Source organism: Bicyclus anynana, chromosome 5, assembly GCF_947172395.1.
Source record: "Bicyclus anynana chromosome 5, ilBicAnyn1.1, whole genome shotgun sequence".
Taxonomy (NCBI): domain Eukaryota; kingdom Metazoa; phylum Arthropoda; class Insecta; order Lepidoptera; family Nymphalidae; genus Bicyclus; species Bicyclus anynana.
In genome coordinates this window covers 4,990,302-5,009,672 of record NC_069087.1, presented here as the reverse complement: position 1 = coordinate 5,009,672, position 19,371 = coordinate 4,990,302, and the positions used below count along the sequence as shown (strand labels likewise).

Below are 19,371 nucleotides of genomic sequence, written 5' to 3'. Positions count from 1 at the left end.
CAATAATTTAGTCAAAAAATTATAATATTAATAGTTTGGAATTCATAATATAGCGGGAATTTTAATTCCAACAAAAAATATGACTATTGTATGTTTATTTCGTCCAAATTACATTCAGTTTTATTAATAACTGTCGGACGCGTGCGACTTCGTCCGCGTGGAATTCAGTTTTTAAAAATCCACGGGAACCATGGATTTTTTGGGGATAAAAAGAAAAGTCTATGTATTAATCCAGAGTGAAATCTATTTCCATTCAAAATTTCAGCCAATTTGCTTCAGTAGCGGCAGCGTAAAGGAAGGTCAAACATACACACAAACTTTTGCCTTTGTAATATTAATGTGATACCCGTGCGAAGCCGGAGCGGGCCGCTACGTTTTTATATACAACGTTATGCATATAAACCTTCCTCTTCAATCACTCTTATCTATTAAAAAAACCGCATCAAAATCCGTTGCGTAGTTTTAAAGATTTAAGCATAGGTATATAGAGATATAGGGACAGAGAAAGCTACTTTGTTGTAATACTGTGTAGCGATAGAGATAATGAAGTTATACAACAGAGTACTTAACACGTTATAATAATATTAGCATATTTATCGATATCAGTACAATCGACATGAATTGACATCTCTAGTTCTATTATTTACTGTCAGTGTCAATATGAGAGTTTTGGTCAAAAAACTAGAACTCAGAGCCGTAAAGCCAGATTATAGAAAAGTCAATGTCAATGTCAGATTCGACGTTTGTTGTTTTGTTTTGTCATTGTAACTGTCAATTTAAGCTAGCGGTGGCTCACATGTTTAATTATTGTGTACCTATTTTTTATACAATACAATCAATACAATTATTTAATTTTATCAACATTTATTGTTGATTTGTTAAGATTTTGATACATAATGAAGGAAAAAAAGACGGTAATACAATACATTAAAAATTTTACACAAAATGGTACCAAACAGAGGTTATATTATTTAAAAACAAACCAATTTTCAGGTACGATACTTTGATATTGATAATAATAAAGAAGAAGAAAACAACGATCAAAATGTAAAAGTCTTTAAAATTAAGCCCACTTCGAGAATTCTTAAAGATCAAAAATATAAGGTATTTATGCTATAGTTTATAAATTTTAATCAATGTAGATTGAGAGCATGTAACAGTCAGAACTTATGATTTTATAAAACGTGAAAGTGAGTGACCTATGCTCCTAGCATATATAAATACACTAGGCAACTTTGGAGCATTTACCATTGTGGCTTTGGGAGTTAGTAAGGTTCAAGGGTCAAGACTCACCCATTTAAAGCGTATTTTTTATATTTTCCTAGATATAACATGATAATCACGTCGAAGCTAAGACACAAACGTCCCTTGGCTTTGTGGCAAACATTTGTAAAATACTGTTCACAATCAAATTTTAAGGTTCTCTACCGAATGTTTGCCACAATGCTTAGTGACTATACACTATACAGTATACTTATTATCTGCCATGAGCTGCCAAACTTTCAGTGGTTACAAAATATCAAATGTCTGGATATCACTGTCTTCTTATGATTTGGTTATGTTGATTATTCTATTATATTTGACAACACAAAAAACCAATGTTTCAATGTAGGTTTTATTTGAATAATTATTTTCGTAAACAACACAGGAAAAATACAATGTGAAAAAAGAAAAGAAAGAAACAAAACAAGTACAAAAGTTTCCTGGTAAGGCGCCAATAAACCCTGAAAAATTAGAACAGCATTCAAGAGGTGAAGGTCTTGGAAAAGGTGTTAGACACCCACTGTATGCAGTGAAGTTAAAGAAAAGAGAAAATAAGTTTAAGTATGCAGAAGAGCAGGCTGCTAGAGCTGATATTCTGTTGACTGAAGACCAAGGGTAAGCTTTGTGTATATTTAACATGATGTCCAAATTCTGGAATGGGGAAGCATCAGGCATAGGCAAGGTATCAGGAAAATAAAAGACCATTTATATTTTACACTGCTGTCTGAAATTTCTCAGTGGGTTTTAAAAGACAGACTAAGATTGATTTGAGTGTGCATAAAGAATACATAATCATAAATTAGAGAATACAGAACCTCACGATTTCACTTGTAGAGTTCCTGTTCATGTAGAAATATGGGGATAAAATATAGCCTATGGTACTGTATATTGATAATATTAATTTATTAATACCTTAATATTGTAGCTTATTGATGGAAGAATTTGTCAAATCGGCTTTTGAGTACAAAAGTATTTATTTCATACAAAATTACAAATTTTCTTGAGCATATATTAAATGATGAAGCATTTGGAACAATTTAATTTTGACCTAAAATTATATTAAACAGTAAAGTTACAACTGTTATAATATTCATAATCATAAAAACTACAAACACTGATTTATAATACTATTGTTTTAAACTTGAGGTTTTTTCATTTACAGTTTTCTAGAAGTAGACGAAGACCACCGTACAACTGGTATCACACAAAAAGTGATTGCTGACAATGTAGACATTACAGCGGCAACCAAGATATTTGAATTAAACCTCGCCTTTGGGCCATATCAAGCTAAATATTCCCGCAATGGCAGACATCTCCTATTGGGCAGTAAGAAGGGTCATCTAGCAGCATTTGATTGGGTGACAAAGAAGTTACATTTTGAAATCAATGTTATGGAATCCATACATGATATAAGGTAGGTACAGTATTTTTAGCACAGTCATGCTTTAACTTTTTAGAGGGTAGAGGAGGTAAGGATTTACCTTAAACAGTGTCTGCTTGTAATATCAATACATATTAAGTTAGGTTATGTCTTAATTTTTAATGGAATTTTCAAACAAACGACAAAATTAAATTTTTGTAGTATAATATTTAGATACTACATTGCAGGTAGTCTCATTATCAATTTTTCGAAATAATTCCTATTATTATTTATTTACAGTTGGTTACATATAGAAACTATGATCGCTGCTGCCCAAAAGGAATGGTTATATATTTATGACAATACTGGAATAGAATTACATTGCATAAAAAGGATGGATAAGATATTAAGGATGGAATTTTTGCCATACCACTTCTTGTTAGCTGCTGTTGTAAGTTAGATTTATCATTACTTGGCGCCACCTTTGAAATTATCACTAACAATAATAAACAGTAGAAAAAATTAAATAATATCGAGGATTTTGGAAATGGTATCTTTGATGAAAACAATACAATCTTAATGAAAATTATAAAAAAAAATTCAAGAAAAAATAATTTTCTTTCATACTTATTTTTGGTGTAGGTGCTGATTTGAAAAAATATTTTTCAACTTAGTCACCAGCTTATGAATTACATAATTTGTTCATTAAGCTTGAATTTTTTTTTTAACCATTTATTGCTGAGCTAGTTCATCTGTCTAATTTTTATTCTGTTAAAAATTCAGGGATATAATACCTATAATCTGTTCTAATTCTCTACAAGTTAGCCCTCTCACCTGATGGTAAGTGATGATGCAATCTAAGATGGAAAATTTAAGAAAACCTCAATCATCCCAACCGGAGATAGACCCTGGACCTCCGTCTTGTATATCCACTGCGCATACCACTGCGCCACGGAAGCCGTCAAATAATATATATTACATAATACCTTTGCATTTGTAAAAGAAGTTTAAAAATCTTGTGCCAGTGAAAAAAACAAACAAACAAATTCACTTTCACATTTATAAAAACAAAGCATGGATTGTTACAGAATGAATTTGGTTTTATGTCGTGGTTGGATATATCTATAGGAGAAATAGTTGGACATTACAACAACAATATGGGTCGAACGCCTGTCATGACACAGAATCCGTACAATGCTACTATATGCTTGGGAAACTCCAAGGGAGTAGTGTCTCTATGGTCACCGACCATTAGGAAACCTTTGGCAAAGATATTATGCCACAAAACACCATTGACCGCAATAGCTGTAGATAACCGTGGCATGTAAGTAAAATAATAATTATTTTATAAACACGTTCACTATACATGCTCTTGAAAATTATCCATTATAATACATTGATTTTGAGATTAAAATCTAAATAGAGTCTTCATTTCATATTTACATTAATATACTATAGGACGCCCGCGACTTCCTTCGCGTTTTAAATAAGAATCCTTACGTTATTACTAAATTAAACAAAGCCTACATTGTAGTATGCCTACTTATTATAATCATATAATGCCTAAAAATCTGCCTACCTTTGTTCTTACTTCTGACCCCTGCCAACGTGATTGGATGTAGTGTAGTGGCGTGCACAAGGTTTTAAACTAGGGTAAGTTGGAAAATTCCTTGTCCAACTAGGTATTATGTGGTCCAACATAGGTTTGTATTGAGTCCTTAGGGTAGGCAATGCATTTTTGCATCTATGAAGTGCACACCACTGGATGTAGGTATACCAATGACTAAATTTTATGATTATTAGTTAAGTAGTTAAAACATTTTAGCAGACTCAAAGGTGATTACAAAAATAAGAAACTAATGTCGAACAAAGGTTATGATTCACTACATTTGTCAGGACAACTTAATTAACAAACAAACTGTAACCATAATAAGACCCTAGAATGGCAGAGAATGACCTTGAGTTAAGTCACGCACTTGTGAACGATGTGTGTAGGGTTAAGCCTTTGACAGATATCTAACACTCCCCTTTTCCACTCAAGTCACTTTCCCCGCCTATCCCAAGTCACCCATAAAGAATTACACAACCAGAGATGTGGACGGCTCGAACGCCACGAGCACACTGCCACGATAACAAACATAACTCACTCACAATATAATTTCCAGGTATATGGCAACATCGGGAGTCGACAGAAGCTTAAAAATATGGGACATCAGAAATCTGGATGGACCGATACAACATTATAAACTTCGTAGTCATTGTGCTCCTACAGATTTAGAGTTCTCACAGAAAGATATGTTGGCAGTTGCCCTTGGGGACACTGTGGAGATTTACAGGTTATTATTTTGTACCAATTGTTATCTAAACTGATAGTAAGATTTGGTTGTTTGTTACAAATATATTTCAAAACTACTGTGTCCCGATTTTGAAAATTCTTTCACGAATGGAAAACTACTTTATCAGCGAATCCCAAAGGCTTTATTTCATCCCTATACTCTCACAGAAATGCAGGGAGGAGCGTTTTTTCTCTATCATTTGTTTATGTCCTTTTTTTTTTAATTTTTAACAATGTTAATACAAAATATAATACAAAACATTCTTAATTTTATTTTATTTTAATCAACTTTTTAATATTTGAGTGCCCAAGCAACCGGCGGTCATGAAGGAATTCCTCACAATACGCACCGTCTCAAGAATCACTTATTTCTAGTTACTATTAGAACTGACTTGTTGGTCAGTGGTTAGCCTAAGTGTCATCAGGTCACAAGATCTTGGGTTCCGAGTCCCTGGACAGGCTATAAAAAGCCCTGTAATTTGCTTATAATATAATAAATCATTTGATAGTGGATGTCGATCGGTTGTTGTGAGGATGATGAAATTTCATACTGAGAATTTAACCTAAGTAAATGTTATTTTGTATTTTTGATTTCAGCAATTGTTGCACACAGACAGCAGATAGGCCATATATGAGGCATAGAATGGGAAAATCCGTTAACAATTTCAAATTCTGTCCATATGAAGATGTTTTAGGAGTAGGTACTAGCAACGGGTTCACAAGTATCATAGTACCAGGTAAGGACATTTTTGAACCCAATCGCAAAGATTTTATACTATTAGATATGTCACTAGCGCGTAGAAACTGAGGCGAACAAGTACCTAATTGTCTTAAATTCATTGAGTCGCATACTATGCAACGAATGTTATTTAAACAAATAATACCTAAATATTGTCTAGTGTCGTGTTGTGTTCAGGAAGTGTAAAAACTATATACAAGGTGCTCCGGAGTATTTCCCATAATTTCAAGGTGTTGTGATGAGTCCACTTATAGGACTCGAATAATTTCGACTTTACATGTAACACACGCCTTTATCTGTCCTTGCATTTTAAAATACGCCAGACTTGGCTACGTCATAATTATAAGGACGCGTATAAGGGACATATTTTAAAATCTATTTACAAAAAAAAATATTATTTAAAAAAATATTAATTTTAGAACACGTTTCTTGAATATTTTTAATTTTTGGTTATGAATTATGGGAAATACTCCCAAGCACCCTGTATATAAATAAACTAGCGGACCCCGACCCGGTCAAGCTTCGCTTTGACTTATGTGCACTACCTCCCTATAATTACCCTACCCTCCCCCTACCCTAAAAAAAAACTCCATAATAACCGTTATCGTACTTCAAGGAATATTCTAAAAAAAAGAATCAGCTAAATTGGTTCAGCCGTTCTCGAGATTTGCGCTTAGCAACACATTTCATACATTCATTATTATATTATAGATACTCGTTTAAAATGTGAGTAAACACAAATTGTACATGTGTGCCAGTCTCAGACCAATTATTGTATAAGACCTGCCTCGCTAGACGTTACTTTTCTGTCAAAGTATATGATCAACGATCTAATGCGATTATAAAAACTGTCTCTATAGAACCAATTTTAAATAGTTGTAATCGTGTTCGTCGGTTAAAGAGCTCCGTAAAAATACCTTTTTGTATGATTGAATTGTGTAAAAAACGGGCAAAAACTTCTAGTTTAGTTTAAGATATATACCAAATCTAAGCTTATTTTTCTCAGAAAATGACAGACAATTTTGTTCGTGACTATGAGTGCGATACAGGTCCATCTATAATTGGTCTGAGGTGCCAGTGGAGTAGCAAAAATCGGATCACATTTGCGGTGATTTTGTAGGCGCGTATCATATCTAATAGTATAAAATCGTTGTCCAATCGCAATAGATTTGTTTAAAGGGTATCTAAAATTAATATGACGGTGTTGTCTAAGGTTTGTTATTAATACAGATGATATTTGTATAAAAATGAAATATTGAAAGACCCTACTATAATAAAAACATAATCCTTATTGCAGTCGGGTAAAAAACAGAAATGATGATTTTTCCATGGTTTAGAACAAACAGATTTCCTTTTATGTTTGTTTGTTTGGGAGATCAGAACGACCAGACAGACAGACTTTGAGGCTTTATCCAAATACACATTCTTTGATTATAATAAGCATAAAACTTTGTTTTTATTAGGATCTGGTGAACCGAACTTCGACGCTCTCGAGAGCAATCCATTCCAAACGAAGAAACAAAGGAAGGAAGCTGAGGTTAAGGCTCTTCTGGAGAAGATTCCTCCAGAACTTATAACACTTAATCCATTTGACGTTATGGAAGTTGATGTGCCTTCTATGAAAGATAAAATTGAGGCGAAAAACAATCTTTTGGTAAGTAAAACTTACTGTACAACTGTGCTTTTTTTTTTTAAATTAACCTTATTTACCTGAATGTCTCATAAAAATTAATATACATTTAAACCTATTCATCAACCCCATTATGTGCTTTTAACCTAAACCTATAGCTTGGCAACTTCGTTCATAACACTCCCGATGTTCTGCGCGGGCCGGGGGGCGTGTAGCGATGAATGAAAACCCACGACTGATGCAAGTCACACCCCACCCGCACTATTGCACACCCTCGCAGTCTTTCACCCTGTCGCCCGCATATCATGGGAGTGTTATCAATGAACTTATCAAATTAATTCTCGCTTTCAAAGTCTCATTGCTTTACATTGTATTTAAGTTCCTATATTATGATAATAATGCTAAGACTTGAGTTTCCGGTGTGGAAAGTTAAGGAAAATTTGTTTTTTTTTTTTCAGCATCTGAAACCTAAAAAGGTAGATTTAACGCCGAGGCGCAAAAAGAAGGGAAAAACGGACGTTGCGAGAAAGAAAATAATTAAGGAACATGTACGAAAGGTAAGAAATATTTAAGAATGAAATGTAATCTCCTTTTTTTTTTTTGATCTGGAGGTATGGTAAATGCCTTTGCCAACGCGAATCAAGAACAAACGCTACGAACCTTATCTCGATGGTAACAATGGTGGACAATGAGGTCCAGGGTTCAAATGGGTCAGGCCAACAAAAAAAAACATGTTATTGGGATTTTTCTTTCAAGAAAAATCTTAATAGCAGCCTGGAATTAGGAAATCAGCGTTGTTAGTACACCCTCGTGCCTCGGAGAGCACGTAACACCGTCGGTCCTGATCTCTCACCGTTAGTATCGGTCTGCCGTCCCATTGGAGTATGAGAGTGAGGGAATAGAGAGTGCACCTGCGTTTGTGCACACACTTGTGCACTATAAAATCATCTGAGTACATGGTTAATCTCAAAAATTAGATTGGCCGCCGTGACCAAAAAAAACTAACGGTCTAACAAACTAATTTCGATCGGAAATTTTCATGGTAACTAACCATTGACATAATCGGACTGATGAAATTTAGAAAATGTATATATGTATAAGTATACATATTTTTAATCAGCTTCAATATCACCATAGGTTAAGTGATGTAGTGTAAGATGGTATTACACTATAACTTGGCAACTTCGTTCGTAACACTCCCGATGCGGGAGCGGGCCGGGGGGCGTGTAGCGATGAATGAAAAAACCACGACTCCGCCTCACTTTTATTTCACTCCCGCGCAGTCTTTCCCCTCGTCGCCCGCATATCATGGGAGTGTCATCAACAAACTTACTTATAAATAAAATAATTTCAAGGCATCATTTTTGAATGCTATCGCTTGACACCAGATCAGACACAAAAACCCAGGTTCTGACATAGAAAAATGTACTGCTGGGTGCGGAATCCAGGATTATTGATAAAGGCATTACCAACTGCACCAGCGGTTGTCAACATATACTATTATGTAGAATAAGTTAAATAGCTTAACACGTTCGGTGTGGCACTGATATTTTTGTACTTTCCTCTGGTGCGGTACGAGGTTTTTTTGACCTCATACTAGAATTTTGTGGTGTGATACGAGGTCCATCAACCTCGTAATCCTTGAAGACACAAGACGTACGAGGTCAAATGACCTCGTACCGCAGCGAACGTGTTAATATACATTTTAATAACTTTTGTTAATTTCTAGGAATTTATAAATCAAGTAATAGAAGCCAAGAAGATAGTTGCTGAGCCAGAGGAACACAATGTACCAAAACAATCATTTGGTGTTCTAGATAGATTTGTACCCAAACCTAAAGCTAAGAAATAAATACACCATTTTTTACAAAATTGATTTTAATTTAGACTCCTTGTGTCCTCTTATAAGTATCATTTCTATACATGATTATTGTTTTTTTTTTAATTATTTACAACATTTATTTACATTTTCAAAGTCCAAAAAAAAGAGAAACAAAGTATCGAAACGAATGTAAAAATGTCTTTCATAATTCAATAACATAAAACTTGATGTCAAAAAAAGTAACATGATTTTTTCTGGTCTAACAAGGAATATCAAAAAGATCGCATAAACCTTCGGAGCCACGTAAAGAGAAGGAAAAGTCTTGTTTCGTGATGGGTGGACTCAATCTCAGAAGATAATCTGAAAATATAAAAAACAAGCAATTAATGAAAGAAACAAGCAATTAATTATTAAACGATAGGTATTATTAGTTTGTTTTCTACACAACTATTATAGAGGAAAGATTGTTTGTTCGTTAATTGGAATAAGCCTGAAAATACTGAGCTGATTTGAAAAATTCTTTCACCTTTTAGAATCATACATTATCTCTGAAGAAGGTGGGCTATATTTTTATCCTGGTATTGCCTCCAGGTATTGCCTGAAACTGGCACTAGAGACTGCTAGTAATTTATAAAAAAAATGCATAATACATAAACTGTAAAATTGTAAATTATTCTATTTGTGGGAGTTTCAAAAAAAAATATTAGAATGTCTCTGTGCCTAATTTTATCCAGATCTGTGCAGCAGCCAAGTAACATAAAATAGTCATTGAGATTCTGGATTTTTTTTATTTTCTGTACAAAACATCTAAAATTTACTTTCCGTAAAACCCTTCTCCAGTAAAGGCAATGAAACGAGTGATTTGATGAGCTATTTTTGAATCTTCAGAAAACCTAAGAATTACCAGTATACTTACAGTAACATATCTACTAATACAGTAATATATATTTACTAAATACATACTGGGGCATTGTAATATATTATCAGCTCCTTCTGTGTAACTTTTCACCTCATCATCCATACTGTCATCCTCAATGACCTGAAAGATTTTTTTTTTGTAATAAAAATCATGAACATTTTAACACCAGATATAGTTTTCAAATACATTCATCTCAACAGTAACTGAAACCAAACACAGAAGTCAGTCATTTCATAGATAATGCACATGACTGCCCTTGAAGGCTCATTACAATTAAAAAATAAATATTCATAGCCTTACCTCGGGCTCACCCATTGACCTCTTTTATTAAAACAATGCACAATCATGTAGAAAATGTAACTTAAAAACTGTCCAATTTTGCTTTTGCAGTTTTAGAATTGTTGGTAAAAAAAATTATACCTAAAGGCTTTTAAATATAGTCCAATATTCAATGAAATCCCAAATACAGAGCAAATTCTACCTCAAGGATTGAGTTTAAGGTTGAATTTGCAAATGCAACTACTTGAATTGAGTGCCAAGAAGTTATGTTTGGTACTCATTGAGTGGGGATGTTTTTTGATCGCTATTTTATATTCATCATATTGCATCCACTTTTTATTAATAGATCAATGGGTTCACCTCACATTGGTGATGAAAATCAAGTGTAAGTACATGAAATAAAATAGATTTTGAAATACTTGTGTTCTAACAAAAATAAATACATAATTATTCCTATAACTTTTACAGTGTTTCCAGATAACTCTGCTATACTAATGGTATGTATGTCGTGGTATGGAAATAATGACTATTCTTACCTTTTCCTTTTCCACATCACATAATAAAATAACTCCAACAGGGTTGCTTGATTTTACATGTAAATAAAAATTATGATTGTTTACTGGTTCCTGAAAAATATATGATTAAATTATTACATATTTTAATATATATCAAATAATAAAAATGATAATAATCAGTCATCAACATCTTTCAAGTGTGTCATCATCCTGGGAAGTCCCTCAGGCATAGTGTATCCGGGTGTTCTCATTTTGCTAACAGCAAATACTTGCACAGACATAATAAGGCCAAGATAATTTACCAACAGCTTGCTCTTCAGTATGGCCGTATCTGTGCCATGATAGCCCAGTGGACATGACCTCTGCCTCAGATTCTGGAGGTTGTAGGTTCATATCCAGTCCAGAACATATACCTCCAACTTTTCATTTGTGTACATTTTAAGAAATTAAATATCACGTGTCTCGAATGGTGAAGGAAAACATTGTGAGGAAACCTTTAGCACCACACCAGAGAATTTTCTTAATTCTCTGCGTGTGTGTAGTCTGCCAATCTGCATTGGGCCAGCGTGATGGACTATTGGCCTAGGCCCTTTCATTCTGAGAAGAGAATGGAGCTCAGCAGTGAGTCAAATATGGGTTGATGATGATGATTGCCTTATAAATTCTGAGATGCCTTATTATAGGTACAACCCAGTGCTAGTTCTAAAAATAGCAGGGCATAGCTCTACTGGGATCAAAAACAATTATTATCTAGGATCAAAAACAATTATTAGCTATATTATTGCCAATATATCTGATATAGTGCTAGTTAATCGGTCAATGTGCCGTACAATCATCGTTGATATCACTGTTCCACATGACGGTTAAAGCTGAAAAGGAAAAAGTATCAAAATACTTGGATGTTGTTCACGAGATTACCGCCATGTGGAATGTTGTGTCATGTTCCGACAAAGACAAATATCTTAGCATTCCATGGGTTTGCTGTGCTAATTCTGGGTCCACTATGTAACAGAGATAAAAACTCTGAACAGATCACTGTAAACAATGACAGATAATGTCAAAGTTTTTGAGTGGTGGGTTAAGTATGCAGCCTTTAGGTGGTCTAGTTTACTAGGTTAATAGGTTGTGGGTTAAAAACATACATATAAAGAGAAGGAATTGTATAATGTAACATACTTTGCCAGGCAAACGTCCAACAGCCAAGTCTGCTCCAAGTGGTGCTTCCATTACAAAAATTTGATCACCTTCAAAACATTTTTTAATATCATCTTCACTCACATAAGTCAAAGATTCATTATCTGTATCATCCATAACATTTTTAATACTTTGTTCTATCCAATGCACTTGTCTAGAATACATACAAGTACAAATAAATAATAATGCAACAAATAATTTATAGTACTTTAGCAGATATCTAAATCTAGCTGGTTATTTTCACTCATTGCCAAAATTTTTGCCTAGAATATGATTCTTTGAATTTGAACATCTTGTTTATATGATCTATAAGCATCGTAAATCTACAAAATAGTTATATATAAACAAAATCTAACACTGGTGGTAATAATGGGCTGCATAAGAAAGGTTAAAAGTCACTCGGCATAATATTATGTGTAATTGAATCAAATGTGGTGAAGGTGAAGGTGAAGATTATGACTAAACAAAATCTTACTTGCTAACTACTACCATTCCCACATAACAAAAAAAGTATAAGGACAATTAATACTTAATTTTTTTTTTACTAAACTTTGAAATCTTCTTTACAACAACATCTTTACAAATTCACATTTAAATACAAAAACTCAGAGCTCAAAGTTTCTTTATTCTTCATGATCATGACAGCTTAAAAATGAAACATACTTATCTAATAACTGTTCATGTTCTTCCAGCAAATTTATTTCTTTTCTTAATTTATTAACTTTAGTGCCAATCTCTGAGGTCTTACAGTCCGGGCTTGCTCCTCTGCAATTAAGTACAAACTCTTAGTGAAATTTAAAGAAAATAAGCTAGATATGTGCTAGACTGGAACTAAAAACAGTTCTTACTTACTTCCATTGTATGCTGTTTTTGCTACGCTTTTCAATTAGACCTATTCCTTCTAAAACGTTCGTTATATCGTATATTCTTCTTTTTTGTCTAACAGCTAGTAAATCAGTAGCCTGAAATTATATTTTAAACAGTAGGTTAAGATCAAAACTGCTGCTATGAATTCAAATCCTTTTATTTTCGAGCGCAAACTGACAAACAAGAAGGCAGTAGATGTTTAGCATCACTGATTACTTACGACTTTTAAATCCAAGACACCATCCTTTGCCTTCTGCAAGAGTGACACAAATCTCGTAGTAAGTAATCCCAACGATTTCTCATATCGTTTATAAGGACACAACTCCGTCATAACTTAAATTTCACGCCTTTTTCATTTAATAATTAGAATTTATTTTATTTTTGCGTTGCGGCGGGATATTGTTAAGTTGGCACCTGTGATTTCCTTTTTCTAACGTGCCTTCACGTTAAGGTTCTGAGTTCTAGTCTTTTTACCTTCATAATTTTCTGTTTTTCTTTAAAGCATAAAAATAAAAAAAAATTTTGATTATTAATCAATCTTAGCATCAAATTCACTAAGCAAGAGTATGGCAAGAAGGTGTGCGTTTTTTTCAATTATTGATGTATAATTTTGTTTTGTCTGTGGTAGTTTATGAGAATCCAACCACAGACCACAAATGAAGAATGAATCCAACTCTATAATCCATTCAAAATCCGAGTTCCAAAAGGGTAAACAAAATACCCCATATACGAACTTTAACTTTGAAAACGAAATTTTCACTGTTGCATATAATAATCACTCATAAAGGTCTTATTTATTAAAGTGAATCATTTGAAGTTTATATTATACATAAGAGTAACTCAAAATTAGTAGTTTAAAGTAATATTTTAACGAAACACTAAAACATGCCGTAAATGAAGTCACAGACGAATAACTAACTGAACACTTTTGACAAGTTTGACATACAAAATTGACAGATGTACTTGGGCTTGAAATTAATAATGAACCATAGAGTGAATGATAGGAACCATCAAAATCGATTATAAAATCGAATATTTTTTAATGTGGTTTTTAATGAAATAAAACAAAATAAATTAGCCTTCTATTTTTTACTATTAATACACAGATTAATCAATATTATACAGATGGAACGTACGGAACACGACGTTGTCGTAGCCGCAACAAATACGAAATTAAAAAACGAATACATTCTCGAGTCAGTACGACACGAACCGTCGCATCAGTAATTTTCAATATTATTTAAGAAAAATGGGTATTCAAAAACAAAAAAAATAATTTAAAGAAATTATGAAAACTTTTTAATTAGTTTAAATGATTTTTTAAATTTAGCGGGCGATTTCAGTCTTTACTTTCATTAGCCAGACTCTAATTGCATGGTCTTAAAACTATACAATATGGTAAACGCTAAAAAAACAGAATGCAATTGACAAAGCTTTACTTGTATATTAATAAATACAGTGGTTAATTAAAAATTGAACAGGCATTAAAAAATGTAACTGTACTACGCCTTCCGCCATATCATTGCGAATTAAATCCCATCGAACTTATATGGGCTCAGCTAAAGTCGTATGTTGGAAATTTATTAATTCTCTGAGCTCAGCCATTTTAAAGGTTTTGTTATTTACAAAACCTTTAAAATGGCTGAGCTCAGAGAATTAATAAATGATGGGATTCGGCACGGTATCCTGGCAAAAATGTATAGACCATATTATAAAGGAAGAAGACAGGATGTTACGACTAGATGGTATAATAGATGATAAAACAAATACGACCCCGGAATTTATAATTCATGTCTCAGACAGCGAAGGTAACAGTGAAGATGACAGTGATGAGTGGTGATGAAGAAAAGATGTGCGCAAAAACTTATGAAATATCATACTGTATTGAAACTGTATACCATTAAAAACATGAAACGATATTCAAAAAGTTTCATTTCTATTCCAGTCTTGCCCTTACAAATAATTAAATTTTTAACCGACTTCAAAAAGGAGGAGGTTCTCAATTCGTTAAAATATGTGATAATATACATCCATCAAATCGGATGCAAATTTTTATACGCCACATACCATGGTTGATCAGATCTAGCTACAACGATATTAATATTTCAACATTAAGATCCGTATTCAAAGATCTATAATTTACATGCTGTTAACAACGTCGCAAGGTAATTTATAACACAATTGAAACGGTTAGTATTTGCAGCAGTTGGTTGATTATTCATTCAATCGTTCATACACTAGTAGTCAATTCATGTTTCACTTCACTATGGTTACAGTGACAAACAGTGACAGTTGATCTGACGCCATATTTGTTATGGATTCTGGAACTCGGAGTTTTAGTCAAAGACCTTAAACTTACTAACTAGACTGTGCACTATGGCGAAGAAAACGGTCCGAGCGAGAGGGCTCTCCATGGTTGTGTGTCCTTTTTTAATTAGGTGACCATGACAAAACAGGACACAGTACAAATTGCTTGTAAAAACGATTGTATAAGTATACTAATAAATATTGATGCTACATAACTATGCTACCTAATTTATTGTGAGTAAAAATATATTATTTTAGAATGTGCTCACTTACACTTGGATTAAAAGAAAGACTTAAATTGTAATATTTTTTTTCATTTCTCATACTCGGAAAGTAGTGTTGTTTTGATCTGAGTATTGGGTGGAAAATGCTGCTTCCAACAGTTCCAACCATAGGGAGGGAATAACTCATACAAGTTACTTCCCACCGGAATTAAGGCAATTAAGGGCCGGAATGAACTTTAAAATTAGAACTGCTGTCATCAGCTGTGAAGAGTTAAATATTTTTTTTAAATTTTTTCCCAACTAAATTCGGGGACAGGCAAAGATCGTAATTTAATATTAAAAAAAAATCTAAACTGAATTTTGTCTAAAGTTATATTTGTACAAACACAAAACGTATTAATTTTCGAGTAACAATTATTATTAAAATTATGTGAAAAAGGCGTTGCAAGATTTAAATCTTCAAGGTAATTTAAAGTAAGTCGGTACTTATCTAGTATCTACCTAACTATTACTACGAGACCACAGTACGAAACTTGAAAAATCTTTGATCTACTTATGTTAGGTTCTGTTAAAGATGGCCACAAATCCCATAGTCGATACTCCGTAAATTTGGAAGCAGATAAATTAATTAAGCTATTCTCTTTCAACTATTTAAATGTGATTTGTTAGATTTTTAGACGTAAGTTTACTGTAATCAGCCAATAGCGTCGACGCAGAGAAACATTGACCAATCAGAGCAGAGAGAGTGACGTAGTGGGTCGATGAGTTGGAGGGAAAGGATATATGGTAGAGAGAGGACAAAAAAAGAGATCGGTGTGAGGAAAAAGTCAATAATTATATATAAAAGTGCATAAATACCCATGTATTGTCATTGATTATTCTTATGTATTATAAATACAATAAATTATATGCGATAATTCTGGTGAAAAAGGCAGTTGTGTTTTTATTCCCGCTGACACGGCTAATAGTTCAGTAGTGGGATAGTCGAGAAAATCTCATATTTTCTTGTCACGCCCTCAATTTGAAAGAAAAGAAACGTAAGTAACGATTAATTACAAATTTAAGGCATTTACATTTACATTACATAATCTCACAGTTCATTAAATTATAAGTATTTAAAGTTTTATGCAATAAATTTTTCAAGCATGTTTTTTTTTTCTAATTGGTTCCCAACGGGGATGGGCAAAGATCGTTGACCATACAGCCTGTTCAATTAAGACTTTCTTTTTTTTTTCTCTCGTCAAGTTATAGAAAAGGTTTCATTCGTTTTTGGTTTGCTAACAACTCGGTAGTTGGCAAATTGAAAATTTGTTTCATAACAAATGTGGGTACCTACCTGCCTCAACGAAAAAAAAAAAAGATTCACAATTTTATAAAGGATAGCATAATGAAATATATTCTGATTTCTGTCTATTCTATTATAGTTATTGTTTTAAAATTTATTTTTGTCAATATTTTCATATAAATAACAATGGTCCATACTGATATGATACTTTATGGTTACCTTTCCTTAAACATTTAATTGTGTTTAGTAGTTCACTTTGTTTATTTCCACTATTGAAAAATATTTGTGTGATGATCATGGGTGTTTTTCAGTGTGTGGGGGTTTTGTTTATATACATATAATATAAGTATATGTAGTATATAAATTTATAATTAATAGAATTAGCTATCACACAGGCTAAAAGCTTGCTTTGGGGGTAAGTAGTGATGTGTATATTGTTTAAGTATATTTATTATTATTTATAACTTTAAGTTAGGCTTATTAAGCTTTCTAAACCAAGTATAACAGGATCAAAATTATTTAAGTTATCTTCGTTACATTAATACATATTCAATTAGATTTACAAAAATTTTCGAGGTATAAATAAAGATCGACTCTCGATTAATTCATATTATAATGACTCCGGTCTTATAAATTTTTACTCTTTAGTATAACAGGTGGATCAATACGATTATTATTAAACGCTTGTTACAAGCATTAGGCTATTACCAAGTAACTATAGCCCTAGCTTAGACTTTTTTTTGATTGTAAAATTTAAATTAAAAAAAACATATTTATTATTCAAATAGAAATATTATTGCTAAAATGGTAAAATGGTTTCAACATTGATATTAAACAATGTAACAAAATATTGAACTGCTAACTGTCAGTTTCAGAAAAGGCGATAATGGAAAGTAATGAGGAGTATGCCCTTGGTGATGATTGTAAAAAAAAAACCCTAGGTGGAGGGTTGCGTCGAAGGAAAGTAACCCCAGGTGGGGGGTTACTTCCTAAGGATAAAATGGAAACCCTAGGTGGAGGGTATAAGGATAAAAAGGAAACCCTAGGTGGAGGGTCTAAGGATAAAATGGAAACCCTAGGTGGAGGGTATAAGGATAAAAAGGAAACCCTAGGTGGAGGGTCTAAGCAAAGGAATGAAACCCTAGGTGGAGGTTTGTTGCTTAGTAGGAGTAGGTCCAAGGATAGGATGAAAATCCTTGGTGGGGGGTCTAAGCAAAGGAATGAAACCCTAAGTGGAGGGTTGTTGATTACTAGGAGTGAATCTGAGGAAATGAGTATAGTGGGAGATATGGCTGATCGGGATGAATATGAAACATACTCGGGACAAGAGTCGATACAAGGTGGTGTGAACAAAAGAGAACGTCTAAGTGAAAGAAAAAGGACAGGTCGATCAAAAGTACGGAAGCAACAGTATCTTTCATCGTCTGGTACCGAGGACGATTCGTCTTCACCACAACTTGAAAGGGACGAAAATTCACGGGAAAGATTTGGTATGGAAGGCTTACGAAAGAGAAAATGTGCGGCTTACAGTTCGTTAGAATCGAGAAGCAAGACACCATCTCCGAAAAGAGTAAAATCATCTAAATTTACAGAAGAAGGAAGGGATACAAGGCTTTATATATTTAAAAAAAAAATAAGGTTTCGGATAGACCAAAACTAACATTCACACCGACGAATGTGGTACCAGAGTTCGACCCTGTATCAAAAGATCAAACAGTTTTAATATGGATCAACAAGGTGGAAGAATGAGCTAAAATTTATGGTTGGGAAGAAAGAGAGATTGTACAGTACTCTATGCCAAAATTAAGCGGTGTTGTCAAGATTTGGTATAAGGGTCTAACTTCGGTACTGTATACGTGGTCCGAATGGAAAAAAAAAAACTAGAATCTTTTCCGTGTAGGGAGGATTATGCTGAACTTTTAATCGAAATGCTAGGTAAAAAAAAAAAAAAGTTAAATATGGATAGTCATTAGAGCATTATTACTATGCGAAGATTAACTTACTAAATAGGTGTAGAATCATCCGAAAACAGGCCGTAAATTGTCTTCTGAATGGTGTAATGGTGTAATGGTGGAGAAACGTGCGATGAAAGTTGGCTTCCAAGCGGCTCTACTTCAGGACCCGGAACGGGTACTTAAATATTTCAAATCTATAAAAATAGGTCAAATCAGATATAACCCAGACAGCATGTGGAGAGGGAGATTTGGATGTCAAGTCGAGCCCAGTACATTTCGAGCTGATTGTTATAAATCAGGTGACGCCACCAATCCTTTAATTAGGTGCTACAACAGCCAGGAAATAGAACATCCCTTAAAGTGCCATAACTTGATGCGATAGGTCACCACAGTTCCAGTTGTGAAAAAAAAAACTTATGACCGAATTGGACATCTTACTTATAACTGTTACCGGAACGCTGGAAGACCGGTGACTTCAACAGGTAATGATCCAAAACAAAAACAGGTACCCGAAGTAGTCGCTGAAAACACTGGAATAGACAAATATGTAATGGACATAAAAGTAAACGGCTCCACAGTTTCCTGTCACGTAGATCTGGGAAGTCAATGTTCTCTTCAAGGTATGATCAAGGTAATTGCTGTCAAGTTTCTAGGCCTTTAAATGACTAAAGGAACAA

At 33.5% G+C, this 19,371-nt stretch overlaps 2 protein-coding genes across 2 annotated transcripts; one reads left to right on the top strand and one right to left on the bottom strand.

Annotated features, from left to right (window-relative positions):
- The first annotated feature begins 767 nt into the window (after positions 1 to 767).
- LOC112055667 (WD repeat-containing protein 46) lies at positions 768 to 9,199 on the top strand. Its single transcript, XM_024095859.2, has 11 exons — positions 768 to 914; positions 994 to 1,104; positions 1,649 to 1,878; positions 2,426 to 2,677; positions 2,924 to 3,074; positions 3,712 to 3,947; positions 4,789 to 4,959; positions 5,556 to 5,695; positions 7,161 to 7,351; positions 7,786 to 7,884; positions 9,057 to 9,199. The coding sequence occupies exons 1-11, from the start codon at positions 897 to 899 to the stop codon at positions 9,177 to 9,179; spliced, it is 1,722 nt and encodes a 573-aa protein (XP_023951627.2). The 5' UTR covers positions 768 to 896; the 3' UTR covers positions 9,180 to 9,199.
- On the bottom strand, positions 9,199 to 13,539 carry LOC112055668 (transcription factor E2F4). Its single transcript, XM_024095860.2, has 7 exons — positions 13,144 to 13,539; positions 12,909 to 13,018; positions 12,720 to 12,821; positions 12,039 to 12,210; positions 10,884 to 10,973; positions 10,113 to 10,188; positions 9,199 to 9,509 (listed from the first exon to the last, which is right to left on the bottom strand). The coding sequence occupies exons 1-7, from the start codon at positions 13,252 to 13,254 to the stop codon at positions 9,409 to 9,411; spliced, it is 762 nt and encodes a 253-aa protein (XP_023951628.2). The 5' UTR covers positions 13,255 to 13,539; the 3' UTR covers positions 9,199 to 9,408.
- Positions 13,540 to 19,371: the final 5,832 nt, after the last annotated feature.